We start from the raw sequence: 20,677 nt of genomic DNA, 5'->3' as shown, positions 1-20,677 counted from the left end.
GAGGGATGTTATGGTTTGTTCCTCTGTAGTAAATTAGGGAATGCCTAGATACCACTATGTTCATAGCATGGCACTTAGGTGATTCCAAATATTCCATGTGTAGGATATATGAATTTGGGGATGGTTGGAACTAAGTATTAGATTTATTGCTTATGTGTTGTTGTGTAATTTTAGCATGTGTTGCTAATGTGTAATATACTTGAATGGAAAACTTGTAGATTGGTGAGATTGACGAGCTTTGTGCTCATAAGCCGATATGGTTGAGACATGATGGTGGTGATTTGGCATGAGCAATTACTGGGAAGGTTTTCCTTTTAGTATTTTGGCATTGGCACGATAGCCAATGATTTTGGTATTTTTATCATGGTATTTACTATGAGATATTTTTTGTATTTTGTTGGCCGCCCACTTTTGTTATACATGGGCATGGGCCTATTAATTTGATTGCACGTGAACTAGCCCTTGGGGGTTTATATGTATTTTTCCTTAGTGATTTAGATAGGAAGGATTTATTTAAGCTTTTGGTAAAAGCAACTCCTATTCTTTGTAAAAGGGCAAGCCCATGCAAGAGTGTAACTATTTTTGGCATGTGGACTATTTTTGTTCAATAAAGATATAAATACCCAAAAGTTGGAGGATGCTGACACTTCTTGTGGGGGGATATATTGCACCCAATAGTGTGTTGAAGGTGATGTCTACTTTATCTCTTGTTCTTATTTTTATGCTCAATCTTGTCTATTTGATTCAAGTCTATGGTTTATTCCTTGATATTTTTGTGAGTTTGTTCAATTTCTTCAAGAAGTACATGAGGTCCCGTGGCAACCACAAAGAAAGATAAACACAAAACAAGTGTCATCAAAAACCAACCATCCACTCCATGCATTATACATGTCTACAGGTGATGTCCCAACTATGCCAAAATATGGCCATCTTGCAGGACCCATACTTATTAGCAGTATCATCATAAATAAATACATGCAAGATGCTCTATATGTACAAGTATTTCCATACACAAAGTGGTATAAATATGAGTACATCCACGATCATATGGTAAAGATCAACATCCCAATATTTTTCCAACATACCCAAGTCAAAAGATCAACATCCCAATATTTTTCCAACATACCCAAGTCAAAAGATACCATAAACCATGTGACTAGTACACATATGATAAAAGTCCCACTAGCAAATGTACTGTCAGCACTCAGTACCTTGGGTGAACCATGAAGAGATTACAAAGTGACTCCTAGATGTCATCTAAGTGCGTATGACAAAGGAGTGGAGGAGCCCCCCTCTTGATCACCAGGTAATGCTCCAGACCCACACTCTACTACTGCTGAACCTATTTGAGCACTTTCCATGGTAGGCTCCAAACTAAAACCATCAAGATAAAGTTGCAAAACCATAGGTGAATCTGCTAAGTCACCCTTCTCCATCCACTTTGAATCTATAGAAGGTGAATAGTACCTAAACTTCACCAGATAACAACGTGAAACTTTACATCATCCCTTTCTTTCCAAAAGCTCTATAGAACCCAATCACCTATGTAGGCACCACTGACCACGTTGATGTACTGTTTGCTTAGCTTTCTACGAGTCTTTGCAATAAAACCTTAGACCCCCCATTGAAGATGATACCTGCCAAACCTTTGAAGCCTCCTTGAAGTTACCTTCTCACATGGCTTCTTCCTTGCATTAAAATCTCTTTTGGCCTTGATCAGCCATAAAGTTCCCCTCTGGAAACGCTGATAATAAGCACACTTGTTCGGCACCTCTTGCTATCCCCCTCAAGTGCTCATGTCCAATCTTGCTTTTTGGCAAGTGATTCGCCCCTCCAAGAGGCCTTAATCTTGCCCTCCAATAGGTCGCCAAAAGCACTTCTTATCAAGCCCTGAGAAAAAGTGACTTTTCCAACCAAGAAAGCCTAAAAAGTAGCTTTTGTAGACTTTTTGCTTTTCAAAACCAAGCCAAAATTAGCCATGCTGTCCCATAGCATTGGTCCACCCTTGGACACCTTTGTCCATCGAGTCAAGACATTGGTAACCCGATTAAAGAGTAGTCAAAAACCATGGTCAAACTTGGTCAAACATGCCTGCCTTTGCATGTTCTCAAGCCCCAAGTTGTTCCAAACCACATACATGCCATTACCCACTCGAATGCTCATGGCTAATCTATACATGCCAACACAAGCCTTCACTGTGCATCTTCATGTGTCTTTGGTCCATGTGAATTCTCTTTGCTTTTTCCCACCAAAAACCAATTCTCTTCTTTGGCTTCTTTCTCGTTTCTTCCCATCATGCTTGCATGCAGACGACCATGAGCTTGCCCCCTTGAGAAAGCCAACATGATCCAGTCAATGGAACCATGAAACCACCCTATACCACTGATAACTTCACCACACACACAAGCACTTTAATGAATTGAAACTTGAAGAGAGAGAGAGAGAGAGAGAGAGAGAGAGAGAGAGAGAGAGAGAGAGAGAGAGAGAGAGAGAGAGAGAGAGATGGAGCTAGAGCGCTCCTACACAAGACATTGCATTGGCCCCAAAACCATTGGCGCCCCTTATGGTATTTCGTTCTACAGAAGTTGATTTACCGTTACAACTTCAGCCTGAACCTCCATAGCAAATAGCGAGAGCTCTCCTGCACCCACACGCCCAAGATCCAAGAGTGATAGCTTCTCTGGCCTTCACTCAATGAATCCACATGATGTGTTATGCCCAAAGCCCTCCCCAAGCCTTGCTTATATAGTTTTTGGCACAACCCCCTTGCCTTAAATCAAGTTTGCTTTTTGAAAAGCACTTTTAAAAAGTAACTTACTTTTGATAAGCAACCGAAAAGCACCTTTATTGACTTTTTATGCAAAAAATCATCCTCCTAAAAATCTCTCAAATCACTTTAAATTTGAAGATGCTATAAGAGAAAAAGTTTCTCCTCTCAACAAGCTCTTTGTGATAACGTAAACAGATCTTCATTCTAACAATCTTGAAAATTAGGGTTAGGGTTTTCACCAAGGAGGCAAAACATGCACTACCATAACAGCCACTCTGCAAAGCAGACCTGGTGAAGACATCCTAAAGTTGGTGATTATTGGAAAGGATCTAGTTACCAACAAAAAGGAAAAGGACCTAATTGACCCTACTCACAGAGTTCCAAGATTGCTTCGCCGCCTAGAAGTGTGGTCATTTATATAGTAGTGATGTGTGGACGTAGGTGGAGAAGGTATACCCTATAGTGTGTTTTTAACAAAGTTAACATAGTTTTAATTGAGCTATCCTCTTAGGTGGAGAGCGTATACCCTATGGTGTCATGTTAACAAAGTTAACATAGTTTTAGTTGAGCTATTCTCTTAGGTGGAGAAGGTATACCCTATAGTGTGAGGTTAACAGTTTTTGTGACATTTGGACCGTTGTGGGTGTGTTTCAAGGTCCATTCGCATGCTGTAAGGTTTTCACAGAGATATCAAGAGAGTGTTAGTTTGAATTGTCTTTGTTCGATTTTAGGTCATTTGCAGTTTAGCAGCATAAATTTGGTGTGTACAGATCACTTCTTCATTATCATCGACATCATATCTTTGAGCTCATAATCAACAGCTTTGTCAACATCATCATCATTGTCATCGACTTTTGTATCCTTGCTAATAACATTTCTACACTCTATACTACCATTTTTCATACACTTGATAGGTCCTTTTGTCTCATCATAATACTTGCAAGTTATTGGGGTATTTGCATTTTGTGTCAGGGATTTGTTATTTGCAGACTGAAATGATAGCATGCAGTGATGCATTGACAAGACTAACTACCCATTATTGTCCTATATAATGCATCATGTGTATTGGTTGATTACTAAAGGGATTTGAAATGTGATTTTCGATGGTGATACTAGTAGTTCATATGTGACTGTAGCATATGTCTCTGCACCTCCCACAGCGAAACAAGCTAGATGGGATGGCAAGGATAAGAATTTCTAAAATCTATATCTATAATATGGGTTGATGGATGTGCTTGCCTATAAGAATGAAATTGTGATTTTAAGTAATCTAAGAATATTGCACAAAAAAAATCCGTGAAACACCCATTTCACGTTTTCATGAAACACATGTTTCACGGTGTGAAACAGGCCCCCATGTAAAAATTAAAAAAAATCCCTAAAACCCCATTTCACGTTGTGAAACCCTCTATTTCATGTCGAGGCACAATGGGCCTTAAAGCACAAATCGCCCAAAATAGCCCGAAAAAGATCGCGTACCATATTCGGGCTACTTTTTGAGTGTCGAAACAACAAAATCACAAAAAATTCAGAGAGACAAAGTTGTAGTACTCCAAAAATACTACAACTCTCTCATATAGTGTTTTTCCAAATTCCTTTTGGAACACATTGAAAAATGGGCTGCAAAATAGGAAACAAACTTTTCGCAAAAAAAAATCATCTTGAGACAGTGACGGAAAATAGATTTTGAGACCTCTTCCATCTTGAGACAGTGACGGAAAATAGATTTTGAGACCTCTTCCATCTTGAGACAGTGACGGAAAATAGATTTTGAGACCTCTTCCATCTAGGATGCTACTCGCATGCACTTTTTTTGAAAAAGTTCATCCTAAGCATTCACATGCGCTTTTGAGACCTTGGCTTCCACCAGTGGCACACATTTTTTCGAAAAACTATCTCTAAGAGGTCATTCACGTGCACTTAGCGCCTAAGCAAATCAAGCAAACGAACACTTGTTTGACCTAAAGAAAGGTGTGCCAAGCCTCCTGAAAACCTAAAAAGCAAAAAGCAAAAACAAAAACAAAAACATATGTGCTTGCTCATTAAGGAGCAATTGGCAACATTAAGATATAGCAACGATAGAGGGATTACGTGGGCTCACACCTAGACTAAACCCAAACCCAATGGGCCTGAACTCTATGAGCCATTGAGATCCATGCCCCAAATACAACTCCCAATACCATTTGCCATGCTGACAACAAGCGTGTCATCGGGTTTTACATCCCCTGTCACATTAATCCCTCCGTAATTTGGGCCCTTACCTAGCACTACCACAAGCCCTAAACCTTTAGAAGTGCTAGATACCAACCCCTTGCAACCCCTAAATGCTTAAACCTTGGACATATTGACTAATCTAGGAAGGGGGACTGCCCACGGATTAAATGAGGTCCTAACCACATAAACACCCACACCACGGCCTCAGTAACTCATACAAGAACACAGCCGTACAAATTTCCAAAATCATGGGCAAGTACAATGGAATGATTGATCCTGTTCAATTCATGCAAATGTTTAAACAGAGATGTGAAGCCTTTGGAAATCCAAACTGCCCCACCAAGGTACATGCGTTGAGAACCTTTGCTTAGTGGGAAAGGCTAGTCGATGGTTCATCACATTGCCTACACGATTAAGACAAATTTCAGGACCTTGAAAACAACCTTTATTCATGTTTCATGATGGGAATAAAGAATAACAGCTTACACAACTTGATCATTGTATCCAATCCATAAACATTCGATCAATGTTGTAAAGAAGCAATACGTTTAGATGACAACATGATAGAGGAGGTCATAATATGACACGTTCCTCATCTAAAACAAGTGAAGCAATGGATAAAGAAAAATTGATCTCGAAATTGTCATTCTTTAAATTCTATCTAGCCTTGTTAAAAGCTTTGAACTGGTATCTCCAAGAGAGGATGATCTCCCTCAAAACCAAACATCCTTAATGCCTCTCAAAGTTATGGGCGAAATGCCTTGTGTTCATTGCCATCACTACGTCCATCCCAATCCCCAATGTGCATATAATAGGCCTATCTTTCTGTACTGCATATAATAGGCCTATCTTTCTGTACTGCATACATTGCAAAACCTTTGGTCACAACACACCACAATGTCCTAATTCACCTATAATTAACTCAAAACCTCCATCTCTTGTGCCCCAAACAAACACACTTCAAAGGGTAGAAATTGCTCAAGAAGCAGTTAAGCAAACACTTTGGTGTTTATATTATCGTGGACCACACAAAGTGGCAGACTACATAGTTTGGAATACTTCCATGCCCAGAGTCACTCACACTTTGCAACCTATATGTGAACGATGTGGCATTGATCACATATTCCAAGATTGCCCCCAAGGCGTGCAACCTGTCTCGCAAAATACAACTCTTAACATCTAAAGTGTGCAAAACGGGCAATTGTCCACAGTACCCTCGAATGTGTTTACAAACTTGCAAGGCAAGGCATGAGAAACATACAAAAAGAATGCAAAAGAACACACTTCAAAATGGGTAGAGAAACATGTTTTAAAACAGAAAACAAAAGAAAATGCAGAACCTTCTAAACCTAAGAAAAACAAAGGTCAACAAACTGTAGAAACCAAGGTTGAAATAATCATGTGAAGGACCTAACCCCAAAAGAGCCAAAAGCCACACATGATGCAAAAGCATCCACCTCAAAGACTACCCCTCAAACCATAAAACCCTCATGTGTGACACATGATGCAAAAGCATCCACCTCAAAGACTACCCCTCAAACCATAAAACCCTCATGTGTGACACGTGATACAAAATCCTGAAAGAAAGTTCGTTCTCGTCGCATGGACAACCATAATGAAAACCTGATGATCCAAAGAAAGTCAGATGATAGAACAAGTTCTAGTATGTCACTTAGTGAGGACAAAATAAGTTCTGACTCGCTACTCAGTACACCTCACAGACCAATCAAGAAACTAGAACTTGCCCAACCATCCTAACTTAAAAATTATGATCACATGACATATGTAGAACGCAGGAGAGCATGCTTAGCATTGTTGTCATATAGGATCACCAGTTGCAATTGAACCTCATAATAAAAGGTAACCAAAATACAAAAATCGGAGGAGTATCACTTCGCCTTTCAAGAGGAAGACGTGCTCTCTACAGACATGAACTCATCAAACTAAGGAGGGTTATCAAAGGAAGATTGCTCGAAGGATGCAATTAAAACAGCACGTGAGGAATTCAATGAATCCCTTATGACATTTAAGCGCACGTGAGGAATTCAATGAAACAGCACGTGAGGAATTCAATGAATCCCTTATGAAATTTAAGCAATCTCTCAAATCCTCCTTTGGAGGAGTGATCTTCTATCGTGGTGAGCTAGCATAGCTTCAACCCTTGAACCTTTAAAGACTCACCACATGAGTTGTACCAAGATCTCCACAGCTACATAGAACAGGACTGTATGGATTCGCAGGTTTCCAAACAGACCTCAATAAAAATGGTCAAAGGACCGAGTGTGCCATTGTACACACTAGGCACTCTTAAAAAAGCTGACAGCCAAGAAGAGGATAAAAGTGAATGGAAATATGAAACCAAAATGAGAACTAAAGCTGAAACAAAAACTAAAATATCAATGGTTCCTCTTGAAGATTCTATCAAGGTGGTATGGTTAGATTTCCCAATGGGCAATGATGTTAAGCGCAAACATGCATTGATTATCCCTCAAGCTAGTTATAACATACTTACAATAGGCACTTGGGTGTCCTTAGGACAACCTAAAATCATCCCTAAAGACAATGGTCTTGTAAGAGCTGTCAATGGAAAAAACATTGAAGTTTTAGGATACTTTAGCTACGCTACTCAAACAATCAGTGGAAATGTGGTATTTAGATTCCATGTTACCCCAAATCTCCTTGAATATGATGTCATCTTGGGTAGCATTTGGGTACGTGATTCGTGGTATTCAATTGACAAATCCATGTAAACAGTCACCTTGAACACTCCTACAGGCATTGTGAAATTACTATTATGGGAGGAAGAGACCATGGAGGAGTTGGAACTTCCAATCTAGAATATCCCAAGAGTTATGGTCAGATTAGAACTTTATAATAAAATTACCACACGCAGCTTTATCCACAACAAGAACACAATCTCATGACCCTCGAGTTATAGGATTTGTTAGGTCAACCAACACTAAAAGCTCATCCAGAGAAAAATCCATTCACAGAAGACATCAACATGCCATGTTTGGGGTACTTTGAATAAACAATGTATATAGAATCTAACCCCCTTACTTGCAAGCTTTTTGTAGTTGAGTATGTGTTGGAAGCAAATTTGATCTTGGGACATAAATGGACTATTGCTGCCCATGCACCACTGTGCTTTGCTAGCAATAGGGTAATCATGATGGTCAACGACACAAAGTTGGCAATACCATATTACAAGGAAGAGGATCCAACCCTAATGGATTTCTATGATGTTGAATGCAAAAAGCTACAAGCCTCTTCCTGGAAAGCCCCTCTACAAATACCTACCATCTGCTTCAATGACCATGACAAAGAATCTACCCCTTCAACTCCATCCTCACCAACAAAGTCCAATGCCAAAACCTTGCAATCAACAACTATTCCTGAAGAAATCCCCGAAGTGCAACCATATATCTCTAAAAAGGAAATCAAAGGAAAATCTTGGACCTCGACAACTCCTCGTCGACCATCCTTACCCCACAGAGGAGAAGGCTACAGGCTCAAAAGCCTCATTGTCCCAGTAGCCACCACTCCGCAAGAGACTCAAGCCTCATCGTTAACAATGCCCATGAGTCTCAAAACCGCAACCTCAGCACCAACCAATGTGAAGGAGGGTCCCAAACCTTCCACTTTAACTAAAAAGAAAACTCCACCACGACAGCCAAGATCAAGGTATCTTAATGGTATCAAAATGTGGTTGGAGAAGTAGCTACTTGTAGCTCAAGGCTACTATGAAGGCGCTAATCCAAGGCTACTATGAAGGCGTTAATCCAATTTGGGTACCTTGATCATCAAAGCCTCTTCCTCACCACAAAACTCAAAGGCCAAGGAAGAATAAAAGTACTCTACAACATCGTCCACAAAAGACTAAGCAAATTCCTCAAAGAACTCCGGCAACTCAACAAATGTGGGAACCAAAAAGGTTACTGCAAGCTCAAGGGTACTACCAAGGTAATACCAAAGCTTGGATTCCCAAACGCATCAAGAAGTGCCTCGAGCCTGCTCAAAGAAAGAAGCCTCAAAGGCATCAACCATTAATTCCTAATGTTTATCAAAGATGGGTGCCTGTGAACATGCTTCAACAACAAGGATATTATGATGGTAATCCCATCATATGGTTGCCAAGATCGAACAATGGGAAGAACGCTTCACCAACACCTTCAACCCCACAAGCTTCACCTAAAGCTCGACAAGAATGGAGGCCCAAGCAACACCAACAAGCAAGCCACTCAACCCATATCGTGCATACAATACCTACACAAGAGCTTGCATGTTCGGTCACCACAAATGGCAACCAATTATTAGTTGTACCTACTACCTCGACAATACTTGAGCCACAAATTCAGGAATCAATCCCCACGTCAACAACGGAGACTTATGAGCGCATCAAGGACAAACTCACAATGCTCTTTTCACCCCTTTGGATAAAAAGCATGAGTGCATGAGCCAATATGAGCAGACTAGAAGCTAAGCCTATGCAAACAAGAAGCTTCATATACATAAGCATCCACAAATCTTAAGCATACGAGAGATGTGGAGATTTGCATATCATAAATGTGTAAGCATATAAATGTATGAAAGCTTGTACAATCATAAGCGTATGCAAACTAGAAATTCTATATAAGCATGTCATGAGGATTTATGACAAAAGTGTTGAAATATTGGGTCAGTATCAACATTGTGAGAGAGGGGAGGCAAGTTACCCTCCAAAGTTGGTGATTGAGGGGAGGCAAGAGTTCTCCAAAAAAAAAATGCGTGCATTATGAAACCCTGATTGGTCATAGCACCTAGACAATGACGACTTGTACTACTATCCTGGTCTCACTTGCACTTGGAGCCTCTTGTACTTTATTTTTTCCTAGATTTCTACGATTTCTATCGGCCTCGGATGAAAAGATGTAGAGGTTGTCTATGTATAGGGAGCGTAGTTGGTTTGTTAGGTGTCACATACACGTCCTTCATCCTTCTTTTTATTCTTGGTGAGAGAAAGAAAAACTTCATAGTTGAGGTCCCACTATCTCTTAATAGAATTCACAAAGCTATTTAGGGGATAAGAAAAGCTCTTTAAAAGTATTAAGCAAAGAATGTACATTGAGAAACTGATGAAGAGAGAAGACTATTAGCTAATTTAACCAGTAGATTAGCTAATTTAACCCCTTCAATATTTGAGGCTTTCTTGACATGTAGATTGTGGGACAAGTCATGGTCTACATCAGTGCTAGCACAACATTGGCAATGCCACACCAACCCAGTTTATTTTCTTTCAACAGGTGTTGTTGAATTGATCTTCATTAGGGAAGTAAATTACAAGATGCCATAGCTGTGTTTTCATAGTGGCATGTTATTTGTGAGAGATGATTGATGAATAGGGATCGACGTCCATAAAGCAAAGAAAATTGATCAGTCTTAAGCACAATTGCATGTTTTCCAACCAAGGCTTAGTACATTGAAAAAATATAAAGACTACATTCTCATAAAAAACATAAAACACTTGCAATCAAATAATGTACATTAAAAAAAGGGATAAGGGAGACCATCAGCAAATAATGCATCCTTGCTTACAGCTTCACTATTGAAGACAGCACAATCACTATATGAGGGGATTTATAACTGTGGAATACCTTCAAGAAGGGCTCGGATCTTATATCAAAGCAGAAAGTATCCCCTTACAATGTACATTGTCCAAAAGCACAGTGCAGCTGAAGTCCTACAAATCGAAAGTAGGGTTACCTTCCCAGTAAACAGCTGCTAGCTTTTGTTTTCCTGTTGCTTGACTATGAGATGCTCAAAAAAGTGCACGTTTTTCTCTCTCTCTCTATGTTAAATCTGCTCTTCATTGATGCTCAAGTGAGGCATCTACATAATCTAATCCAGAAAGGCATGGAGAGAGATCCTTTTTGGCAAAACAGAAGTAGCTATGGCAGGAAGATAAAAAAAGAGCTTATTTGTTCAGGGATGTTGCAACCACCGGCCGTAACAGGCTCAAAGCTTTCTCAATGTCTTGCATTGCTGTCCTTAAAGAGTCAAGAGAGGCAGCATAAGAGATTCGAATGCACTTCGGATCTCCGAATGCATCACCGGGAACAAGGGCCACCTGACATGCCAACAAAATTTCTTTAAGATAATGACTTCCTTTAGATCATGATCTTTTTAAGATGATTCTATCTGAGGTAGTAGTTTCTTTCAGCTTTCCAAAGCTACAAGCAATAGCACTCAGTGGCCAGCTTTATACATGAAAAGAATGCACATGAATGTTACAGTAAAAGACCGTATGAATATCTTCTACTATCAGATCCACACAAGAAGTTGGCAACAAGAGCTTACACGAGCTTTTTCCAGAAAGAATTTGCACAAACTTTCAGCATCATGGACCACACCAAACCCATCTGCCTCAGTCCCATAGTAGGCACTGAAATCTGGGAACAAATAGAATGCACCCTGTTGAAAAAAAAAAACATACACAAATATTACAATCCATCATGAATCATATGCAGGAGCTTGTGCAGAACTATGAGTCACACTATAATGTTAACAGTGTACTCAATCCACATGTGCTACACTATAAGGTTGACACGTGTACTCAATCCACACAAGCTACCCACCAAATGTCCTCACGTCCATGCATGTGAAGTCTCTATTTAACATTTCCAAGTTCTGGAGCAGAGACATAAAGGAAATATGGATATTCTTATAGGGAGGCAGAAAGTCTTACTGCTGAATGTCCTAAGCTATGGTGGCTTGAAGAGCTTCATGGCTATGGCTGTGTGAGCAGCAACAGGGAGAGATAGAGTTAGAGAAAGGAGACAATGCTCAAGATGTTGTGTATTGAAGTACATGTACCTTTATAGATTACAAAGGTTGCCTCAGTGACATCACTGCTTATGTCATAACACACAATATCTAGATAGTATTTTTATTATAACCCCTCTAAGAGGTGGTTCACACACAAACATACAACCTCACTCATAAGAGTGGGTTCACACAGGTAAGACCTTGATTCCCAATTCTTACATTGGTAGTATCAACCATTCTTTGTAAAACCACCCTTCTTCAAACCCCCCCCCCCCCCCCCCCCCCCCCGCCCGATGTAATCTTCCTCTAGACCTGCTGGCTATGAAAGGAAGGGGAACAAAAACCCTAGTAGAACATGGAAGAGACTGTTCTTCCTGTGTAGAAGTAACATCAGCCTTTGTATATGATATACAAGTATTTCTTAAAGCAAAAAAAAACAAGTTTTCTTAAAAGCACCAATGTAATTTCGTATGGACCATAACTAGGCAATACCTGTGGAACTGATAATTTCACACCATCTAGTGCCTTCAATCTTTCCACAAGAAAGTCCCTCCTTTCCTTGAAGGCTTTGACCATTACAGCTACATGTTCGCCGCCTGCATAACCAAGTTCCAAAGCTGCAAGCCCTCCTTTCTGAGAAATGCTGCTGGCTCCTGAAGTGGACTGCACAAAGAAAAGACACAAAAGACTTTATTGCCCAACTCATAACAGACAGAAAGCCACAAGATAAAACCTACGTAAGATTACTAGCCTGGCTCTGAATTCTTCCACAAGCGGTCACAAAATGCTTAGGAGCAGCCAAATATCCCAAACGCCAGCCAGTCATGGCAAATGCCTGTTGTTATAATCAGCAGATGTTTTAGAAATCCTTTCATGAACCCATACAAGGGATCTCACTCAAAAGAAGTTCCCTCAAACTGCTTGAACAGTGTCTTACAAGTCATGTATCTGCGCCTTTCCAACATTCAACTGCACTCACCGCAGTCTGAAATCTGCTCAAACAAGCATCCCATTCCTTACCTTTGAGAAACCATTGACAGTGAGGGTACGATCCCTCATCCCCAGCAAAGAAGCAAAAGATGTGTGGTTGGCTGGCTTGTACATAATGTGCTCATAGATTTCATCAGATAGTACCTGCATGCATCAGCCCCAATGGTTTTTAGACAGAGGTTTGTATCACTGCAATAAATCTCCACTTTTGAATTGGATTCATAAAGATTCACCAGTAGTCTCCGGTGCTTTGCAACAATCTTCGCTATCTTTTCTAGTGTTTCCCGAGGATAAACAGACCCGGTTGGATTTGAAGGGGTACATAAGATCATCAATCTAGATTTCTCATTCAAGACAGCCTCCAATGCTTCAGGCCTCATCAAGAAATCATCAGATAAGGCTGTTGGTACAATAATTGGCACTGCATCTGCCAAACGTGCCATCTCTGGATAGCTAACCCAAAAAGGCGCTGGAATGATGACCTGCAACATCCACAGAAAATGTTAATTTGTTAACTTTCAAACACTATATGGCACAGCTTGCACCTGGTTATAGGCTTGGGCATGCAGCCACACCATGCATCAAAAATCCCATAGCAAGAATGTAAAATGTACAGTGTGGGGTGTAGGGGTGCCCCACACGTTATCACCTTGGTATGTGCAAGAGTGCATCTTGACTGGAAAGCAAAGGGTGATACAACAATGTCTGGCCAAGACGAAATGAGGATGCGGGGACATGTGAGGCAGCTCAACACTAGATGCTCTTTTTCTATTGTATGGTCAATGCAAAAGGGAGCCATGGATAGTCTATACGTCGTACGACCACCCTGGTTATTGGCATCTTCACTTTCAGCTCGATGAGATATTACTCATGGCTGCTCTTTACAATAATCCTTGAAGCGGTTCTAGCAGATATCACACAGTTCAAAAAGCATGCACACCACCATGAAAGAGGACCCAGAGTAACAACTCATGTAGTGTCAGTCAAACATCTCACTACTTGAAAGATGATAGAAACGACCAGCATGCCATTTCTGAAACTACTCCACACTGCCATTCATCTTCACGTGTGCATGCATGCACACGCGCGCGCACACACACACACACACACAGATATCCATTTCTGGTGCACAAACACAGTCTCAAAATGTTGATTCAAAAAGCTCTGATCACTGAAAAATCAGTGAAATAAAACTTACCTCATCCCCCGGACAGCAGACAGCAAGGACTGCTTGTAGAATACTCTGCTTGGCTCCATTGCTGACCAGAATTTCATCAGTTGAATATGTAAGACCATTTTCATCTGAAACACGGTTAACGTGAATCTATGCTTCATCTTGGTGATCTTGCAAAAGCCACAATGGAACGGAGAGACTGTTACAGACCTTGTAGTTTACCGCAAATGGCCTTCCGCAATTCAAGAGTGCCTGCATTTGGAGTGTAGCGTGTGTAACCATTTTGAATTGCCTTTGCACCAGCCTGCAGCAGAACATAATAAAACAAGCCTTTTTTATGAACCTTCTAGAAGGCCCAAATAAATTCTTTGAACTGTAGTTTTCTTCCCATTCTTTTCTAGTGTAATGTAAATGCCTTACCCTCTCAAACAAGGCCCCTTCTTTTCAAACCCTTTTTTCTTATACCCTCCTGATGCAGGGTGGAAGGTCTCACCCCAGACACCTCTAATCTTGCCAATCTACTTGGCCACATTCTAAATTCAATACTTGGAAGAGGGGGCATAGATCAAATCCAATGCATAAATGGCCCAATCCCGGCTCCTTCTACCCCTGCAAAACAGGACTGATCCACACACATTCATACCAGATTCTAACTTTGACATGAACAGTCTCATGCCCCTTCGCTCTTGTCTTCATCCACATGTTTTGGCAGAAATTCTCACAATTGAAGATCAAAGCTCAGATCAACATGTCAGGATGCATCCAGGCACTGCCTACCATATTATAGCATGGCATCGAAGGTCTCTTTCCCCTATAGTGTCGTCTTCACCCACATGCTTGGCATGATTATAAACCTTGATCCTAAGATAGGGGGTCCCAATGGGGAGCCAGGGCTCAAATCAACGTGTAGATGGACCTAAGCCAGTTCTTCCACCCCCTTCATGACTTCGGTACTGGATGTATCCATGCTTCTAGCAAAGAACAAACCCTGATAATTTCAATGGAAAGGCAAAGCTCAAGCTAGATCTAGACTAATCTCCCACACCCAACTTACTGCTCTTGAGCTTTGAACACTGGTGGATCCTAGCCAGCAAGCTAGAAACGGTCTTAACCATGGCATTGCAAAAGTTTCACAAGGCAACCTTAATGTAAGGACTGGATCAAAGTGAGAGGAGCTCACCTCGACGATGGGATCGGGAGTGTTGAAGTCAGGTTCGCCTGCTGCCAATCTGACAACTGGAACGCCAGATTCAACCAAAGCAGTGGCATAATCAGAGATGACCATGGTTTTGGAGGGTTTGAGCGCTGCAACTCGTGGGTTCAGTGAGATATCCAACTTGGCTGACCCATTTTCTGTTTTGCTCGCTTCAGCCACCAATCTATGCCTCAGGCCATAAAGCGTTTGGCAATTCGGGTTCCTGCACATTCCAAAAGCTAATTAATCGTCATGAAGTAGGGCATGTTGAGATTGATGTCCCTCTGTGGTGTTAAAAAGGACGGATTTGAGTGTGTAGGAAATCAGGGTTATGTACGGCATTTTAATCATAATTAGCATACCTTAATGAAAGTCATTAAATGTACAGAGGATGAGAACCATACAGTTGAGCAGTTCTGAAAGAGAATTTGCGCCAATGTTCTGCGGAATGGCCGGTAAACCATGCTTGGCTGTGGGCTCCCAAAGCTCCTCTGGTGCTGCCCAGTTCGGAGCTGGGAGGCGTTTGCTTCCCGCGAAGTGTCGTCGAAAACTTTGCGAAATCGCAAGCCGCCGCCGACATTTTGTCGTCAAAGGAGATCGTTGAGAGAGAGAGAGAGAGAGAGGGCGGGGGGGCCGGCCGTTGTTTGGGAAGGCGGGGAGCGAGGGGCAGGGCCGGGGCGTGGGCGTGGGCGTGGCGAGGCGGGGCGGGGCGGGGCGGAGCACCTGTGAGACGAAGTGGAGGTGGACCAATTGAAAGCTTTCACAACAGCTGGGACTAGTCTACCTATCGTGCGCCCACCCGCTGACTAGTCAGTCAAATGTCTGGTGTTTCAGACCAGGACTAACGACGGTGTCCGGACAAGCCACATATTTTCAAACCTCTCAAAAATGCAGGATGAGATGGTGCCATTTTAATGGACACACTTCAAAAGCTGCCTTGTTCTCATATCAGCTCCAAAAGAATACCCCATGCTCTGAGTACTAGCACACCAAAGTGGGAGTTGGCAAAACGTTACTCGTTGAATAGCCCTGTAAATTGTCCTCTCATTCCATGCTATTTGAAGCAAATGAAATATGTGGAAATATGTGTAACTTAAACTTACAATTCACCTTTTTTTTTTTTGCAAATGCTCTAGCTAGAGGCTTAGTCAATGTTAAATAGGTCGTTGAGGGAAAAGACTTGTAAATTGAGTGCTTAGAAGATGGCTAATACAGGGGGCAATGTCCATATGTGTGTGGCCCATGTGTGCGTACACATGCTTCTGTAGAATGTGTGTGTGTGTGTGTGTGTGTGTGAGAGAGAGAGAGAGAGAGAGAGAGAGAGAGAGCACATGTGCAAGAGTCATCCATGTACACCTTGTGATATGGTTTTATAAAGACCTAGTTAGAGGCCACCCTCAAGCCTAAGGTCTACTTAAATGGGACTTAGAAAAGTCAAATGCTTTGCTAAGTTCTATGGGGGTAAAAGATTAATGTCCTATCTCTTTATCATCCTTGAACATCAATCTCATGTTCCCATTGGAGCTATTTGTGCAATTTGAGTAAGTCTTGTAGCTATTCTACTTTGGGAAAGGGTTGTTATGTGGGCAATTGAGAAAAGTTGTGACCTTGGCCCCATGCTTTATTTCAACTTTCCATACTTCCTGGAGGATGACAATGTATTTATAATATTGGTGTGACAATCAACTTGTTATCCATATGATGAAACGTAATTGAAGTTACTTCTTTTAAGAGTACTCTCAAAAATTGTGGTGACGAATATTGTGTCTTTGAAGGGGAGGATGGACCCTTGGTTTGTTTGTAATTGTTGTTTAGTTTGTATGGGACAAATTTTATAGTGTACAGAAAAGTGTTATTAATTGGACACATGGACTAAGCACATGCCATTAAGTGCTTTACTTTCAAAGCATGATTAACAACATGATTCGGCATGTTGTGCTTATCTTGTTACCAATTTGCACTTAAGCTTGAGTCTTCTTAATCTTTATTATTAGCATTAGCAGTAGAGTTGAATTTAGTGTTTTACCGTCATAATTTAGACATGGTATCAAAGCCAACTCCTACGTTCGATAGCCAATGAGATTAGTGTTGGAATCAAGGTAGATAGACGTGCACAAGGGTCCTTTGAGAAACTTACCATTTAACTAATTGTCCAATCGAGTCCATATTGCTAGAAATTAGTTGCAATAATGCACTCCTTGATGTTGTCACAAAACTGAAGTCCTAGATCCGATAGGCATGGTGTTATAGAGGGAGTTAGAGCTATGGACCTCAAACCCTACTATGGTGGTGAGCAAGGAGGGAAGAAGAAGATGAAGAAGGAGATGGAGAAGACGAAGAAGAGGAAGAACACACTCACTCTCGAGAGGATAGAGAAACCACTCACATACAAGCATGGAAGCATGTAAGCAACAAAGCACAAAAGAGTAGAGACTGAATTTACACAATGGGGATTTTATGCTTCCTCATTATTGCAAAACATCTTATATATACATGGCCTTGATGTTGACATTTAGCTACCCATGAGATATTCGGGTGTTGATGAAGGGTGTTTACATTTAGGTGCCCATGAGATATTCGGGTGTTGATGAAGGGTGTTTACATTTAGGTGCCCATGAGATATTCGGGTGTTGATGAATGGTGTTTTTTCACATGTACAACTTTCTAGTTGATGTTGAAACTTTGTGGTGATGCATGTTGTTTCTTTCATGGTGGGGAGCATGTGCCTTTAGATAGTTACATTTGGTGTATGATTCATTGGGCCAAGGTTATTGAATGTATAGTTGATTGTATAAAGGGAAAAAGGGAAGAAGGCTTTACAAGATTCAAACCAGCACTTAGGAGATTGAGCAGTATTCATGTATAGAATTACTTCATTACAAAAACTACTTCCTAATCATCATGTTGTGACGTGCTCTTTTAAAGAGGAAGATCAAAGAGGAGAACAAAGTAGAGAGAGGTAAGAATAAGGTAGAAAGAGGTTAGAATATGAGAGAGAGAGAGAGAGAGAGAGAGAGAGAGAGAGAGAGAGAGAGCTCATATGAGAGTAAAGGTGAAAACAATGACTCATGTTTAGAATGAAAGTGAGAAATTTATTAAAGTGGTAAAAATAAAGAAAAAGGTTCAAATATAGTTGAGAATAAGAAATAAAGTTGTGAGCATATACGTAAGATCAAAGGAGATAGAGGAAAGAATAAAAGACACACATGTGAAAGAAGGGAGAAGAGAAAATAAAGAAAAGGTATAATACACCCATAAGAGAATAAAGGTGAAGCATATACATGAGACATAGAATTAAAAAAATCAAAGAGTGGTAAATTGTAGTATTTATATCGATAATTTGTTTTATAACGATCAAATATATTTAGCCTCATTATTCGATCACATTTTTTAGTAATATTATTCATTGGCACATCACATATAATGACTTATTCATTTTTGGCCTTACATTTTGTCTGTGTCAAAATAATTATGAAGGAATGTTTTTTTTTGGGAGAAAAGTTTAACTATAGTATTTAAACAAAAGAGTTACATAGTAAGCCTAGTGCTCAAAATTTTGTGTACAAGATCCAAAACAAACGATTATTTTAAAGATACTTAATTGATAGAGCTTTTCAACCAAGATGCTATAAATTGATAAATTTATTCGATCTTTAAAGGAGAAAGTTAAAGTGGAATATTATGAAATACTAGAAACAAAAGTAATGCCCATGTACATATCCATTATTTTATTAATACTAAACATTAACAAATGTAAATTTAGATTAAAACAATAATGTCATCTAAAGAAATTAAAAATACAAAGCAAGCTTTAACACATGTCAACTTCTCATTGGCACATCACATATAATGACTTATTCATTTTTGGTCTTACATTTCGTTTGAGTCAAAATAATTATCAAGGAAAGTTTTTTTTGGAGAGAAGCTTAACTATAGTATAAATTGACAAAGATATTCCATTTAAAAAGGAGAAACGGTTAAAGTGGAAAATTATGAAATACTTGAAACAAAAGTAATGCCCATGTACATATCCATTATTTTATTAATACTAAACATTAACAAACGTAAATTTAGCTTAAAACAACAATACAAAAACAATATGTCATATAAAGAAATTTAAAAATACAAAGCAAGCTTTAACACATGCTCATTGGCACATCACTTATAAAGACTTATTCATTTTTGGTCTTACATTTCTTTTGAGTTAAAATAATTATGAAGGAAAGTTTTTTTTGGGAGAAAAGTTTAACTATAGTATTTAAACAAAAGAGTTACATAGTAAGCCTGGTGCTCAAAATTTTGTGTACAAGATCCAAAATAAAAGATTATTTTAAAGATAATTGATATTTTTTTCAACCAAGATGCTATAAATTGACAAATTTATTCGATCTTAAAAGGAGAAATGGTTGAAGTGGAAAATTATGAAATACTTGAAACAAAAGTAATGCCCATGTACATATCCATTATTTTATTAATGCCAAACATTAACATATGTAAATTTAGCTTAAAACAATAATGTCATCTAAAGAAAATAAAAAAATGTAAAGCAAGCTTTAACACATGTCAACTTCTCATTGGCGCATCACATATAATGACTTATTCATTTTTGGTCTTACATTTCTTTTGAGTCAAAATAATTATGAAATAAAGTTTTTTTTTGGATAAAAGCTTAACTGTAGTATTGAACAAAAGTGTTACATAGTAAGCCTAGTGCTCAAAATTTTGTGTACAAGATCCAAAATAAAAGGTTATTTTAAAGATACTTAATTGATATATTTTTTCAACCAAGATGCTATAAATTGACAAAGATATTCGATTTAAAAGGAGAAATAGTTAAAGTGGAAATTATGAAATACTAGAAACAAAAGTAATTCCCATGTACAGATCCATTATTTTATTAATACTAAACATTAACAAACGTAAATTTAGCTTAAAACAACAATACAAATACAATAATGTCATCTAAAGAAATTAAAAAATACAAAGTAAGCTTTAACACATGTCAACATCTCGTTGGCACATCACACATAATGACATTCATTTTTGGTCTTACATTTTGTCTAAGTCAAAATAATTATGAAGGAAAGTTTTTTTTTGGAGAAAAGTTTAAACTATAGTATAAATTGACAATGATATTCCATTTAAAAAGGAGAAACAGTTAAAGTGGAAAATTATGAAATACTTGAAACAAAAGTAATGCCCATGTACATATCCCATTAACAAATGTAAATTTAGTTTAAAACAATAATTCAAAAACAATAATGTCATCTAAAGAAATTTAAAAATACAAAGCAAGCTTTAACACATGTCAACTTCTCATTGGCACATCACTTATTCGTTTTTAGTCTTACATTTCATCTGAGTCAAAATAATTATGAAGGAAAGTTTTTTTTTTGGAGAAAAGTTTAACTAAAGTATTAAACAAAAGAGTTACATAGTAAGACTGGTGCTCAAAATTTTGTGTACAAGATCCAAAATAAAATATTATTTTAAAGATACTTAATTGATATATGCTATAAATTAACAAAGC

At 39.1% G+C, this 20,677-nt stretch overlaps 1 protein-coding gene across 2 annotated transcripts; it reads right to left on the bottom strand.

Annotated features, from left to right (window-relative positions):
- Positions 1–10,471: 10,471 nt before the first annotated feature.
- On the bottom strand, positions 10,472–16,201 carry LOC147612347 (aspartate aminotransferase-like). 2 transcript variants are annotated; one of them, XM_086782962.1, is made up of 10 exons: positions 15,552–16,201; positions 15,133–15,370; positions 14,163–14,256; positions 13,977–14,080; positions 13,012–13,260; positions 12,809–12,922; positions 12,540–12,623; positions 12,281–12,451; positions 11,321–11,434; positions 10,472–11,090 (listed from the first exon to the last, which is right to left on the bottom strand). In XM_086782962.1, the coding sequence occupies exons 1-10, from the start codon at positions 15,725–15,727 to the stop codon at positions 10,938–10,940; spliced, it is 1,497 nt and encodes a 498-aa protein (XP_086639088.1). In that variant the 5' UTR covers positions 15,728–16,201; the 3' UTR covers positions 10,472–10,937. The 2 variants fall into 2 exon arrangements, with proteins under 2 accessions (XP_086639088.1, XP_086639089.1); XM_086782963.1 differs by lacking the exons at positions 13,977–14,080; positions 14,163–14,256 and having other exon boundaries at positions 15,552–15,914.
- Between the last annotated feature and the right edge of the window lie 4,476 nt (positions 16,202–20,677).

Source organism: Cibotium barometz, chromosome 45 (genome assembly GCF_041138505.1).
Source record: "Cibotium barometz isolate CiBa-2024 chromosome 45, ASM4113850v1, whole genome shotgun sequence".
NCBI lineage: Eukaryota > Viridiplantae > Streptophyta > Polypodiopsida > Cyatheales > Cibotiaceae > Cibotium > Cibotium barometz.
This window is presented reverse-complemented; position numbering and strand designations above follow the sequence as displayed.

What these genes read in the sequence shown, in the direction of transcription:
- LOC147612347 (XM_086782962.1), bottom strand. Translation starts at nt 15,727, where the DNA reads ATGTCGGCGGCGGCTTGCGATTTCGCAAAGTTTTCGACGACACTTCGC. An exon ending in TCTGCTGTCCGGGGGATGAG is followed by an intron (nt 13,261 to 13,976) that starts GTAAGTTTTATT and finishes TGGATGTTGCAG; the next exon opens with GTCATCATTCCAGCGCCTTT. An exon ending in CAAAGCACCGGAGACTACTG is followed by an intron (nt 12,923 to 13,011) that starts GTGAATCTTTAT and finishes TGATGCATGCAG; the next exon opens with GTACTATCTGATGAAATCTA.